The sequence below is a fragment of the Anser cygnoides genome, chromosome 11 (genome assembly GCF_040182565.1).
Source record: "Anser cygnoides isolate HZ-2024a breed goose chromosome 11, Taihu_goose_T2T_genome, whole genome shotgun sequence".
NCBI lineage: Eukaryota > Metazoa > Chordata > Aves > Anseriformes > Anatidae > Anser > Anser cygnoides.
In genome coordinates, this window is record NC_089883.1 from 1,888,983 (window position 1) to 1,903,942 (window position 14,960).

Below are 14,960 nucleotides of genomic sequence, written 5' to 3' on the forward strand. Positions count from 1 at the left end.
TAGATTAGGACTTTCCAGACTCCTGCCACTGGATAAAAACCAGTTAGAAATATATCCTACAAGCCTTGCTGGCTATTTGTCCAAGGAAATATGATCAAGTCTGGAATTGCTCCCTTTTACACAGGCTGCCAAGTGCTGCCAGGAGACGCTCTCCTGAAGCATGCGCAGCTGACGAGCCTGCGCTTCGTGGTAGAGACATCTCAAGTGAGCAGAGTCACAATTATAGTGTAATTCTTTACTACTACCATAAAAATGCTTCAGCTTTAAAACATAAACTTGAGAAGGGAAGGAAACATAAATTCTTAAACAGTTACTAAATTATAGCTTTTTCTTTCTCCAGTATAATTGTTTTATCTGCATCTAGTATTGATGTCTGCATTATTGTAAAGAGCGCACCTGCTATTTTTAAAGAAGTGGTTGAATGACACTGTAAAAATGTCAATTAGTAAAATATTAATGCTACTTGGGTGTTGAAAATAGAGCTGCTTTTATGACTTTTAAAATTCACAATAGAATTGATTATTTCGGCTGCAATCACAGACAGGATCTTAACCGGCTGCCATCTCGTGGCAGCTGCTGGGATGGTCTGGTGCTGGCTGAAAACTTAAATTTTAGGGCCCAAAAACTGGCCCTAAACTCTATCCTGCTGAATTCAGGACTGGAAGAGGGTTCATGAGAAAACCGTGGCTCTTGTTTGAAAATAACACTGCTATATTCTGTAGGGAAACACTGGGAATAATTTTAGGATGCACACGTGAATACAGAAGAAGGCATCCCACCAAAAGCATCCCTCAAAGCATTACCTAAATTATAGCGACAGAGCTGACCGATGGGCTAAGAGAGGTCTGTAAGGTCTGCTCCAGTTCCCTCTTCCCAACCCCAGACCTGCCCACGGGGCTGAGGCCGTCAGCCCTGACGCCTCCTCAGGACCCTTTTATGCCAGGACTGAGCAGGCTGGATGGGGGTGAGAACACGCAGCTGGGCCACCCCAGCTCTTCGTAGTGCCAAGATTTCTCTTTTCATGGGCATTCAAGATGATATTATCCTTTTCTTCCCTGGTAAACAACTTAACCCGGCGCTCTCGCTAACGCTGCAAAAGGCGTGGGGCTGTGCAATCTATGAGACCAATGAAAAACGTGACTTATGACCCCACTTCTCCAAATTATCTGTGCACAAATCCATGGATGTAAGTTTATGCATTCAAGCAGTCCCACTCAATTAAATGGACTCATCTAGGTGCAACTCCTTGTCAAGATGGGATCTGAGAAGCATTCAGTCAATACTGTGCAAGACTTCACTTCAAAGGGTCAAGGCCTTGCTCTTAGAGATCAGTTCTGGAGAACTGAGTGGGAATCAGAAGCGACTCAGTCCGAGTTCAGCACCTAACGTTTCTCCTCTGTGTTTTTCCCCGGGACACTGAGAACGGCGTGGCTCCACCTGCCTTCCCCTAGGGAGCAAGCTGCAGATGCTGATAACCGAGGTGGAAGCGGATGCCAGAGGGGAGCGGAGCAGCTCACCATGGCCCAGCTTTCTCAGCCCCTCGCACTGCTGCCGGGCCCTCGCAGCCAGGAGGCTGGTGGCAGCCAGTACGTAGTCCCGAGGATGCCTTCACCTGCTCGCCCCCACGGAGCGCTCCGGAGCAGACAGAGCAGAGAGGCGATGCCACCAGCAGCAGGCTCTGCCTCGCCATGATGGAGAAGTTCAGCTCCCTCCCCTCACGCTTTAGCTGTACAAAACCCAAACAACGGCGTGCTACAAGTGAAGTGCAATGTGCAGGAGGCTGCAGCGCGGGTGTGCAGACTATCTGCCAGGGGTTAGATCCTCCCACGGGCCCTACAGTGCTGTGGTTGCAAACTGCGACCTCCTGCAGTTCTGTCATAACCCAAGGAAGAGCTGGGCAGCATCCCTCTTGTCTCCTGTTAGTCAGACAGACAGCAAAAACTGCAAGAGAGTAAAGATACTGCCGTGTCTGTGACACGCACAAAGCTCTACCCTCACCCAGACGGGGATTACTGTCTCATTTCTACGCTCCTTCCAGCTTTCCCTTGGAATTGCCTGTAGGACAGACATGCACTGTTACTTATCCATCATGCAGAGTCTGTTTGCTTCTATCGCTCCACAGGGACACAATATCACAACAACACGTAGAAGGAAACAATATGTTGAAGGAACATACTCTCTAACAGTAGCAGTCTTAAAAATAGAAGCAATACCTTGTTGTTCATATCAAATTTCATTTTATGCCTATAAACATGGTATATAAGATTTTTAAAGGCTTTCAGAATGGAGAGCCTGAAACTCAAAATACACGTGTATCTGCTCCAGAGTCCCCTTTGCCCAAGCACACGGGGTCCATACGTGTGAGGACAGGTGCTGCTGCATGTGCCTGCTCAGTCCGCAAAGGCAGAAATATGTTTTCACTTATTTGGCCCTTCACATTTCTTAAAGAGTTGTATTTATGTCGCATGTAACTTTATGAAGGTTTCAGGGATTTTTAAGTATTTAAATACTCTGACTGTACTGGTAACAGATGTTCAATGATATATTTAATTTTTAGTTTTACTGAAAATACCATGTATCAGTTGATATTTTCCATAAAATATAACTCTGAAAGAATGCCTAAGTATACTATACTTCCAGGGAAATGTATCTGAGCCTTTCAGCTACTGCATTAAAATGGGCGCTTCTGAAATTAGTGAGCAAATGTTCTTAGAGTCTAATAGGATTTCTTGTTTGCCAAAAAAATAGCGCTTTCAGGAGCACAATCTTTTGTGTAATCTCTCTCTCACAAGACAGATGGCATCATTAATTGCCTCTATATCTAGTTAAATTTAAAAACCTGTGCTTAAATAATGTTAAAGTTGTCGTACATGCTGACAAACACGAAATATTAAGGTAGAATCAATTGGAAACAAGGGAAGAAATCCAAGACATAACAAACAGGAAGAATGAGACCACAAGAAACACCGATTGATTTAATATGTCCTTGTTCATGCCAGGAAATGTCACAACCTTAATAATTTAGGGAGCATTTCTACATTTTGGTGAACTCCTGGCTTGAGTGAACCAATTGGCAAAACTCCCATTGACTTCAGTGGGTGAGAATGTCATCCCTTAATCTTTTTAAAGCAACTTTACATGGAAGTTGTCCAATATGGCTTATCCACAGTTCTAATTGCAATGCTTGTGTAAATACATTTTGGGAGTCAAATGTAACTGTGATCTGTATTTCAAAGCTAACCTTATTCTGATTCTCTGGTTTACCACAGTCACCCTACAGTGGTATCAGTTACCAAAAGTCTGATTTTAAGCCTTCTCTGTGCTTAAAATGGAATACAATTATCACAGCACTGCCAAAGAGCCAGCTTTTGCCAATAGATACCATATGCTAACTCTTGGGTTTTAAATACAAGCCCTGTGTTTAGAGCCTTTTCTCACACCATACAAGCTGTGATTTTCAGCTGCCTAGGAGAAACTGACACCCAAACGGATTCAAGTGCATGTAGCCACACCATGTTTTGAAAGTCCAGCCATCCCAGCTTATCCCATTAAATAGAGGCACGTTCCCTTTTACAGTTAAACAGTCTTTAAACAGTGAGGTGGCTAATTGAGGATTCTAGAAGACAACAAACTTGCTCAGAGAAGTAGATGAGTGCACATGCAAGGGCAAAAGACCTAAAAAACAGGGAAATATATTGGGAATACAAGTAATCGAGACTTGATGCTGACATCTTGAATTAGCATCTGCATGCAAATACTAATTTTGAATTTGTACGATTGTACCTAGTAAGCTCAATGACACTATCCATCACTAACAATAGCAATTTTACTTTCTTTTAAAAATATCTCATTTTCTTTAGTCTTCAAACACAAGGCCACTACCTGAATGCTGAATGCTCTGCTTCTTCACCCAGAATTTGCTTTATTTTTTTCTAGCATTATGCTTTAAGTTTGTACACCAGGCTTAATATTCAACCTTATTGGCCAATACCAACCAAACTCGCAAGAAGGTAAAACTCGTATATATTAATATCCCATGAGATTCCTAGGATAGTTGGATAGAGGAAAGAGACCTTACTAGTGACCTTACAATGGGAAAGGCTGCAAGGTAAGTTCAGCTGGAGGACACACGTGGGAACTTAAATTCAAGGCATGAATCTATCAGCTATCTTGTACCAGCTCAGAGACAGTAACTCCTGACCCAGGGCTGTAACTTTCTGAGACATGGTAACCGGACTGCTTCCCATTATCTGTTCTCTACTTAAATTAGCCATTGTACAACCCCTCTTTTTTTTTTTATATATATTATTTTTTGCAGAGCAAAACACAAAAGATTCAGAACATTTTGAAACTAAAATGCACTATGTGGTCTTACCCATGAGACCACCATCTGTAACTACCAGCTTAATGCAGAATGCACTTATTTTAGGAAAAAAAAAAAGTCAGTGGAAGAAATTCAAATATTATTTTCTTATCATTCGGCTTTGAAAGAAACCCTTCAGGCTTTGTTGGGTTGTTTCTCTTCAGGCTGACGTAGAAGGTTCCTCAGGTCCACCTGGCAGATCAGGTCTAAATTTTATGTTACTGTTAAAATAACCACATGGTCTACCTACCTCCACAGGCCTCACCGCTGAGAAATAAAATGTTTAAGAGGGCAAAGCTTTCTCCTGACCATTGTTTGGAGTCAAGTTGGAAAGCAGGCATTTCTTGATCTCAGAGGGACATTATGAAGTAATGCATCTGCCCCACTCACCTGCTGCTCCATTGTTTGTGGATGGATGAAAGTCACAAAATCAACTGAGAAGTAACCAAGCACTCCTTTCGATTTACAGGTTTCTCCAATTTTTAAGCAGAGTGAATTAAGAACTGCTGGATCAACAGAACACTGTGGAATGGTAGTGCCAGATGATCGCAAAGGTCCATCAGCATGGAGCTGGTCTCCAGACGACACTATTGTTATCTCGCCTGTCGGCTCTATCAGCATATCCACTGTAAGGTTTGTGACATTTTCTGAGAACGGGAAGGCTTCTATCACACCACCTAGTAAGAAATGAATTAGCTGTTAAGCTAGTAATCAAATTCACATACGACGCTCTTCAGAGTGCACAGAATGAAACCATCCAGCTCCTATTGTGCTCAGACATTGCAGGGAGGACTGCTATGGAGACAGAGCAAGTAAATAAATGTAATGTGAGCAGCATAGCTAGGACCCATGAATCTCTTAGAAAAGAAAGAGATCTCAGCTACTATAGCACCGAACAGTTCAACCAGTGGCTTTTGATCTGCAGATGCTTTGCAAGCAGTTCTGAACTTGAACTACATCACACATCTGATGGGAGGAGTATGCTTTTGGGTAATATGAATGAACCCTGGACTGTCCTGCAGCACAGCCAAATGCCAGGGCCAGAACAGCAGTGAAACGGCAGTGTCGGGACCTCGAGGGGGTGGTGTCTCCTGCTGGGAACTGCTCTTGGAGATTCCCATCCATACAATGGTCTGAGATACGTAGTCTGCCTTTTGGTATTCACCCACACAAGGAACTTGGTAGGTAGATGGGAATGCTGGAAAAGCTGACAACTCCTAGCATGGTTGTCCGTAGGAAAATCACAAAGAAATTTGCTTAGCATTCTGGGTTTGCATTTTTAGTGCATATAATGCCGTAACTCATTTAGTTAGGACAAATTAATATGTAATGAAAACTGGTACTCTGTATGTTACATGGCATTGTTTTTCCCAAAAATATGTTCCAAGCTTTGAATCACCATTATCTCTTCCACACGTGAAGAGATGCATGAAACATGGATATCCATTATATACAATGCGAAACAGTGGCACAGCAGCAGGATGGAGTTACCACAGAAATTTACTACCCAAGCACAAACACTGCATCTTTTCAATCTAAAATTTGGCATACAAATATAGGATGTTAACATATCTGGAGAAAGCCCCCTCACAGAGTCCCTGATTTGCAGTGATTAGAAGATGGTTTTACCTGCACTGCCCAATATGGACAAACCTGGGCTCTCTTCTGAGCTCCCCACCAGCTGGACACTGGTAAGCTCTGATGCAGGTGCCATGATGGAGTTAACGCAGGAAGCCCTGGTGAGCTCTCAGCACCGTGAGAGAACAAAACTTCCAGCTCTCAGATTGGAACTTATTAATGTTCCTTTAGCTGGAGGGCAAGAAAGAGCACGGCAACAGTCTAACTAGGCGTCTGTAACAATGGACTGTAAAGGACAATAAGGCACTGCATTACTGATCCTCAGCAGTGATACCACCTGCTTGAAAAGCAAAAACTGGGGGGAAAGCTCAGCTTTTCTCCAGGCCTGACTTTAAGCAATATATGTAGCACCCTGAGTTTACATACAGCTTGCATCCTAGTCCTATGGGAGAGAAAACCGACTCGCAGATGTTTGCTCACCAACAGCCAAAGATGAAATATTCTTACACTTACCCGTGTGCAAACTCACACGTTAACATCCTCTAAACAAGTTCTTTGCCAAATGTGACAGCCTCCAGTACAGAAACCCAGAATTAAGGAGTTGGTGCTTATTGAGTTAGAATTGTATAAGAAAGATAAACCAGAATTAATATAGGTTACATGCTTGGATAGGACATATGAATGATAGAATAGCTGCCTATAATTCATTCGTAAATGAACATTTGAAGCATAATGGAGAAATAAAAGGAGATAAATATTTAAATGGGCCCAAGATTAACAAGAATATGGCATACAATATGGTATAATTACTCCTTATAACACTTAACAGCGACTTTGCAGTCTTATTTACCTTGACTAAGAAATGTTTGGAGGAATTTTTCCCATGTAGGGAATCGTTTCTCATTGACTGGCTGTACGTGCTGTGCTAAAAGGCCCGGCAGCTCCTGGGAGATCTTCACCAAAGCTGGCTCCTGCAGAAACAAATTAAATAGAACCACAAGCAATTTTACTACAGAAATGAAAACTGCTTGTGGGGTGATTAAAAACCAGGCCTCCAACAGGCAAAAAAAAAAAAAAAATGTGGTTACTGTTTACCCACAGTCAGGAAGCCTTTTTTAATTTTTCTACTTACTACTCTTCCCTCCTATTGAAAATTTTCCTTCTCTGAAAGACAATTCCACCCCCCACCTTCAGTACAGCATCTATTTCATTATAATTTATATCAATAATTTGATCTGGCAACTGAAAATGCTAAGCACTTGGTAACTGCTTAGTGATCAATACCAGCAGTCAATAACTTCTACATTGTTTATATTTTGGATCTGAGCATATTGAAATAGTCACATATACCAGAAATACTTTTATGGACTTTATGTTTGAGCTGTTATATAACACAAACAGCCTCTAGTCACAAAGAAAAGGGGGGGGGAGAGGAATAATCAACCACGAGTGTTTTTAAAATGGGAGACATTCTTATTGCACTCCCCAGTCTGTAACAAATTCAGAAGTGTATTAGTGCCTCTATCTTTGGTAGAATTTGATTAGTCATATTATAGGAGATAAACAAGCTTTTTCCTAGTTTCAAGTTCTTTACTATATTATTACACACACAAAACAACCCCATTAAATACAGAAACTAACTGCATTGCTTTTACTGTTCAAAAATGTCCCAGAAGTACGCGAGCATATAAAGTGCAAGGACCCTGACTCTATTGCTTCAGGCTCCTTTCCTTGCTGCTTCATAAGCATCCTCCTGCTTCCCCTGGGTCTCTTTGCTTCTGTTTTACATTCTCTCTCTCCAGCATCCAGTGCTTCAGAAGATGACCAACTGTCCTCTGATCTTGGCAATGTCCTAAGCCACAAGCATATTATCAGGAGCTCTGGAGGAACACGATAAAACCTTATGGCTAACATCTAGAATAAGAAAAAAAAAAACACCTATTTTTCCAGATAAGTGAATTTGAAGAGATGGGTTTTGTCATGAAAAACATGATGTAACGTAACCAAAAATACAAATTCAAAATCAGCGTACTGTGATTTATCTAGTAAAATGAGAAGGAGCATGGGCCAATAACTGGGGTGTCAACTCCACGTATGGGAGACCTTGGTACATCTTGTTCCTCTATGCGATCTGCCTGGTGAGACTTTGGAAAAGTGACTTTCTTTCTGTGCCTCAGCTGTCCAGCCACAAAAGGGGGATAATTGCTGTGCCCTACCTAGATCGTGTGGAATCGAGGAAAAAATGTATGAAAATATTGAGGTGCTTAGATATGACAGTGATCTAGGCTACGTGAGCTCCTGTCATATAAGGAGAAAAGTAAGTTGTTGACTTTAAACACCTCAGAAAAAAAATATTTAAAAATGGTTTGAGTCAGCATATCAACATACTGCAAAGCATAAACTTAACCTTATGGCAAAAACAAAGGACTATATACAAAGCAAGATTCAAGTTCAGAATTCACCCAGAGTTGGGTCCTACCCGATAGCTTCCTTCCAAAACAAATCTGTAACTAGCAATTTTGGGTTTTGATAGCTCAGCTGACTAAAACAACAGAAAAGTGAGCAAATATCAGTTGGCCTTGTCTTGGTTTGTATTTGTGTTGAAATATTGCTAAGCCAAGAAGTCACAAGATCAGGTGGTTTGTTACACAATGAAAATAAATAAGAGCTTTGGAGAGAGAATCTGAGCCATGATGAATGTCATGGAGCTGCTGACCTACAAATCAGTTTGCACCTGTCAGTGCATTCAGCAATACCTCTGTCACACCGAGTCTCATCCCTGAGATCTAATGACTGGGTATTGAGCAATTTAAACAGAAATCTAAAAACAAACAAACAAAAGAAGAGGTATGCCATGGTTGCCTGAAAGCTTTTGATGAATTACAGGGGGAAAAAAATAACAATAATCCCTGCTGGATGCGTAGAAGCATTTGAGAGTGCTGTGACCAAGCCTGTATAAATAAAAATTAAACAATGGCTATGTGAACTGGGCCGCAATTTCCCACTGCAACAATTTTGAGGGACATTAGGGCAGCCATGCCAATTCCACGGAGCAGTGCTGGGGACAGTTGTGACTCCTTTTAGCCAGAGTTGTTTTCATGGATCACACGCTGCCGCGAAAGAAAGCTCCCTAAACTGGGTGCTAAATCAAGCAGAACTTCCAAACTCCGAAGAGAAACTTCACTGGTTCGTAAGTGGAGGCTGCTGGCAAGACACAGAGCCCATTCACCTCACCTGCACGCAGAGGAACACGTGTGCCACTACTGCCTGTCCACGAGGGACATCAGACAGGCAAGACTCCTGTGGCACTTCCTCAATGGACCCAGTGTTGCTTGCTTAAATAAGGTGAAATAGCACGGGAAGGGGTCATCAGCGCGGGATAAATGCCTGTTAGGGCCGTGGGGATGCCCATCGCCAGGCTCAGGAGCACCTTGCAGTTCAAAGCACCCTCTATACTAGCTGACTGCGAAGGCTGCGCGCATCAGAACCAACCGCCTTACTGGAAGAAGATGGGGGTTTTTACAGAAATGACTGATTCAAGAAAATCTGAGAAATGTTCTTGAGAGATCAGACCCAACCTAACGGTGCTTTTACCAAGGAACGCCTAGATAATCCAGGTGTTCACACAAGGAAGATAAGCGACCGCTTTTTCAGGATCAGCACCTGGAATTCTAGTTGAAGTTTTTTTTGCAACTGTAAGCTCTAAAAAGGCAATAATCCTGATTATAGGGAGTTTTACTAGGCAAATTCAAGCCCAGATCCAACATTCACTCATGGAGTCAAACCCTTTAAAAGGATCAGTGCTCTGTAGGCTAATTTCATTTAAATTGGACGGTATCTCCAGCAGAGCTTACCAATGTTTTCTCTCTTGATGTGGCCCAAAACGATTCAGAATCATAGGCTCAGTGTAAACAGGGAGCATTTGTTCAAATCTTTCAGCTGATTTTTCTTAGTACAAGAAAAAAATGAGCAGCCTAAATGCTGTTTACGTCATGTAGAAACCTTTAAATCTGTCCAAATGTTTTGCACCTGTTTATAATGCTGAATGCGCATTAAAAAATTACACATGTTCTCTCTGAATCCAAAATAGTTTCTTGCCCTTCTGCATGCTGAATTTTAGAAGGCTTTTTTAGAATAGTGGTTGCAACAAAAAATAGGACCAAATGTGGCATATGCTGAAGGAAATCTTCTCGAGAAAGATCAGTCAACAAAGAAAAGCCTGTTGAGAAGATAGGTACATAAATAGAAAGAAGAAATAGAGTTAGAAATAGGAAGAAAGACCTGGGAACAGAAAGAGGCTGCAAAGCAGAATGCATGAGAAAGTCCTGGGGCTTTTTAGCTAAAAATCAGATTGAAAGGAAATTATTTAGACTTTGCAAGCAAACAGAGTGAAGAAAGTAACTTCCAAGTAAGTAAAGCTGACTGGGCCAGAGAAGAACAAAATCAGCAGACAGATCCTCAGCAAAACAAACTGCCATAGCTTTGCTGAAGTCAATGAAGCTATGGCAATTTATGCCACTTCAATGGCACTATGACAATTCACACTGTTTATACAGTATATCCTTTATATTGTGATCAGTGGAGCTGTGATAACTTATTCTAGCTGCCTTGATGTGAATTGGTCCAGCCCAGCTTATTCTTATGTTCTCAATAACATCAGCAAACACGGCAGTATTAGAAGAGTCCAGTAACTGCTTTCGGACTGCAGTCCAAATAAGTTTAATTACTTCTTATTTTGCAAAACTGATTCAACAATTTCTTCAAATTCAGACAGATACCTGCTGACCAGAACCACAACCTACCCCACTGAACAGAACAATTTGAAAGGTTTGTAAAAATCAAAACAGTTTTGGATATGATACACTGATTATCCTATCTACTTAAAAGTTTGCAACCTGATTGAGAGCCCGAGTATTTAATAATAAACTGCAAATTTCAAAATTAAAAAGTGCCAATTTTGCCTTCCATGAGCTGGAAAAGTATGTTCTGATAGAAGGTAACATCATGTAAAACAGCCATCATTACCAAGTAACACAAATGTTTTTCGTATGTAAAATTGCTTTGTAAAATATTTGCTCCATCTGCTGAAAGTAGCAAAGACAATTTTCCCTGATAGCTAATGGCCCATTTCAGCTGTATGGCAAGTGATTCACCGTGGCTGCGACTTGCATTAAGTAGAATGGCGAAAACAGTGCACAGAATTCTCCACTTATGTAGTATTATCTACTCACTGCTTCCTGAGAGCCCGTCCCTCATTATCACGGCCTTCGCTTTGGATCAGCACACAGGACTAGGGTTGCTTTGACTCAAGAGGCTTTTTGTCAAACTGAGGCACATATGCTATGCTTCAATACAAAAGCACAAAACAGCCACTTTCCTTGACTACAAGAACAAGAAGGTTAGTTCTCTTTCAACTTTCCAGCACTTAAACTGCTGTTCCTTTTTTCACACCACATGGGGCCATGGTTTTCTCTTCTGGCTCATGCTGTCACTCTGCACACTGAGGATTTCAATATATAAAGATCAAGCACTTCTTTTAATTCTAAATTCAGCTACATACACGCGCACACAAGGCAAAAAATACTGGCCTGGTCCAAAACACCCCTCCCAATTGCTTCAGTTTCATTGTATACTCTGCTACTTACCATACCTCTATTGAAAAGCACATGTTTACATTGTGCCCTGAACTGCTTCAACATCTGCTAACAGACCAATAAAAGATAAATAAACCAGGATTGTTTAGAAAGAGAGATCCTTTCTATTTCCTCTGAACACTCCTAAACTGGCAGCAGCAATATGCTGCCGAGATCCCTTTTTGTAGATGTCATCTCGGAAAACAATATATGCGGGGAAATCAAATACAAAATCGCTACCGCCTGTGCTACCAAGAATCAGGCAGAAGGAGGATCTTGAAAGCTCTACGAGCCTGTCAAATAATTCTGCATGTTTATGCACGGCATGTTAATTTGGGATGATGAGAATTTCATTAAAGAGTTTGCTTTCCTTTTCCAAAAAATACTCTCTGTGCATTGGCATTTTATGCATAAGAGCATCTATTTGGCAAGATCGTGGCCCTCATTTTTCAAGGCTCCCCAAGCGTACCTTCAGAATGAGAAAAACATTACACAGTTTTCATACTTTTCTAAAAGTCCTTTAAAAAAAATAATTAAAAAAAAATCCTACATTTATTTCAAATGCAAGATTTGTGAGTTCAGGACTTTTGGATGATAATACTTACACAAAATGAGATAACTAATATTTGAGTGAATCTTTTCTGAATTTTAATTAATATCTGCAAATGCACAATCAATTCAGATACTCTCAGATTAATAAGATTTTCCTAATTAGATTGTTTGTCTATATTTCAAACTCTATAAATTTTGTTCAGTCGTTTCGTCCATCCCCCCCCCCCCCCCCCCCCCATTTCTGGCTTGTTTCACTAAAGAAAGGATTATAATGAATGAATGAATTCCAAACAATGCAATTCCAAAAAGAAAAGAGACACCGTATAGATAATGCACAGTCACTTGCCAGGAATTTTATCTAAACTGCTGAGCTGTAACGCTAAAGGAATTGTCAGAAAAAACCTGCGCTGCATTTCACAAACAACACACAGTTAAACTTATTTTATTCTTAGAGTTGCCTATGTGTTCCTTTTTTTGGATTTTAGCAAAATAAACATTTTTAAAATAATCCAAGCAGGCATTTTATTGCATGTGATAACATTAACGGATTTCAGATTTCTTTAGTGCTCTTGCTTTATCCTCTCCTTCTGCACTGTTATTGCTAAAAACTGGCAGTTAAATTCAATTGATTCAAAATATTCTGGATCCATATGGCCTCAAACCCTGGAGCTGAAGTTCTGATATTGCCTCACTGCTGTTTTCTAGCATTTGCCTCTACTCCAGTCCCCAGATGGTGGAAGTAACATTTAAACCTCCTTTCCTCTGCCTTGTACAATAGACCTTGGCACCATTTCAACTGTTTACTCCGGTAATTAACAGCACTGATACCACAACAATTACAACTCCTACAATCTTAACACAATAATGCTATGAATTAGTGAGAGCTAATGGCTGGAAGGTATAGTGGTTCCAGACTGCGAGATCTGTGCATTTTTAGAATAAAATAAAAGGTACAAACAGCACGCTTGCGGTAGACAATGATTACCTAGTAATTAGTTTACACAAAGCTTCCTATTTAATGGCAAAACGCTGTAATTAACGCGTGACAGAAAATCAAAGGGTACTTTGTAAGCATATGAAAAATTAACACTGCAGGCCTATAGCTTTATGTACTGATTAGAAGCATATTAAATCAATAGGACATACACACCAACAGCTTGCATATCTGATTATTCCAGGTCTTAGGAATGGATATCACGGCTTTAATTTAACCAAGGACTACGATTATCATGCTTTAGTTTACTTAGGATTTAACAATCACCTGAAACATCACTAAGGCAGCTACACAGATATATTAATAAATTGAGTTAGAGCACTACTGACTGTTTGCAGATACAGTGACTATTTCAACTATTTAGATAAATGTTCACAGAGCACTGCCCATACTAGGAGACAACCTGCAACTGTACTGCTTTACTGGCAATCAAGTTCTTCTTTAAGTCTTTGAGTTCTTTCTCTTTTCCTATTAAATATCATATTGGATATAAGAAATTTTGAAAGCCTGTCAAAATTCTGTAAATGGATCTTCTGCGTATCTGCCAGAGTTTCTGGCCCTCTTCAGGCTGAAAAAATTAGCACACCTGCAATTGCATGTGTACAATAAATAACAGCAGCAGTGAAGACTACTTGCTTAAGAACCCCCTCAGCAGACTTTAGGTGTTACACCAAGAGCAATTCAATTGCTTGCACTTCATCCCAGTTCCACCAATATTTGTGTAGCCTTGCCCCAGAACAAAGTTGGCAGTATTATAAAAGGTGACCAGAACAGCGAAAAAACCATGTTTCTACACTTCTTTGACAGGACTATGGATGATTTTATTTTATCTGTTTGTAAGCATGCTCTCTACTCTGAATTCCTGCTTCAGTAAAGCAACAGGATATGGTACTTAAGCTTCAGGTTTCTTATAGTGAATGCAACTCATTCAACCAGTTAAAAACCTCCTCACCACTATTCTTGATTTTCAGGCAATCACAAAGTTCCTCTAATTACTTATTGCAAGGCTTTTGAATATTGACCCAAAACACTTAAATATAACGGAACAGCCAGCATTTCATAGCACTTTATCTTGGCCTTTGAAATTGCAATTTTCCAAAAGCAATCAATGCACAATCCTGAAACCAGCATCTGAATATTGCTTCATGCAACTCAGACTGAAAGGTGGGTTTTCTGGATTTATCACCTTTTGAAAAGATTTTGATTTCCTATTACACATTTTAGTGAATTAACCAAGATACGGTCTATAAAGAAAAGAAACCATGACAAAATACTGCAACACAAAAGGAGACAACGAGATTAAAACTCTCTAACATTTAAAACAGTAGGCTGCCCAAGCAGATTAAATAGCTTTTTTTCTTCTACAACAGATATTTAATGAAGAGTTTTGAAACGGCTGTGTAGCCACGGCCAATTATAATAGCTTATTCAAGAGAATATTTGTTGCTTCTTTTTCTGTGTCTTGTTCTATTCTCGTATTTTGGCTCTTTTCCTCTTTATCCCCATATACCCCTCCTTTTGTTTTCAGCCTGATCTTCTTATCTTAGCCTTGCTGCTATGTAAACTTGCCACATGTTGCTGGTCCTGGTGGTTAATTAAGAGTTGCAGTGTAATAAAAGTTAATTCTGAAATTAATTTGACTATTAATCTAACCTCATGATTTAGCTACTATTTACACATGTATAGTTACACATCACGGTGGGATCTCTGCACAGTCCTGTATTATTTTATGTGAGGGCTGCTAGAAGAACAAAAAAAGGCAACGCTAACAGGAAGGCAACATTATCCTCCCTCTAACAGGCAAGAGGACTGCGAGTGTTGTGAGATTGAGGAGGCAGTT

General features: G+C 40.4%; 1 protein-coding gene across 1 annotated transcript in view; it reads right to left on the reverse strand.

Annotated features, from left to right (window-relative positions):
* The window catches only part of IQCH (IQ motif containing H), a 70,751-nt gene that overhangs the window by 16,894 nt on the left and 38,897 nt on the right, over positions 1-14,960 (reverse strand). The window contains 2 exon segments of the mRNA XM_048046202.2: positions 4,754-5,040; positions 6,792-6,912. Of these exon segments, the coding sequence (XP_047902159.2) occupies positions 4,754-5,040; positions 6,792-6,912 (408 nt within the window).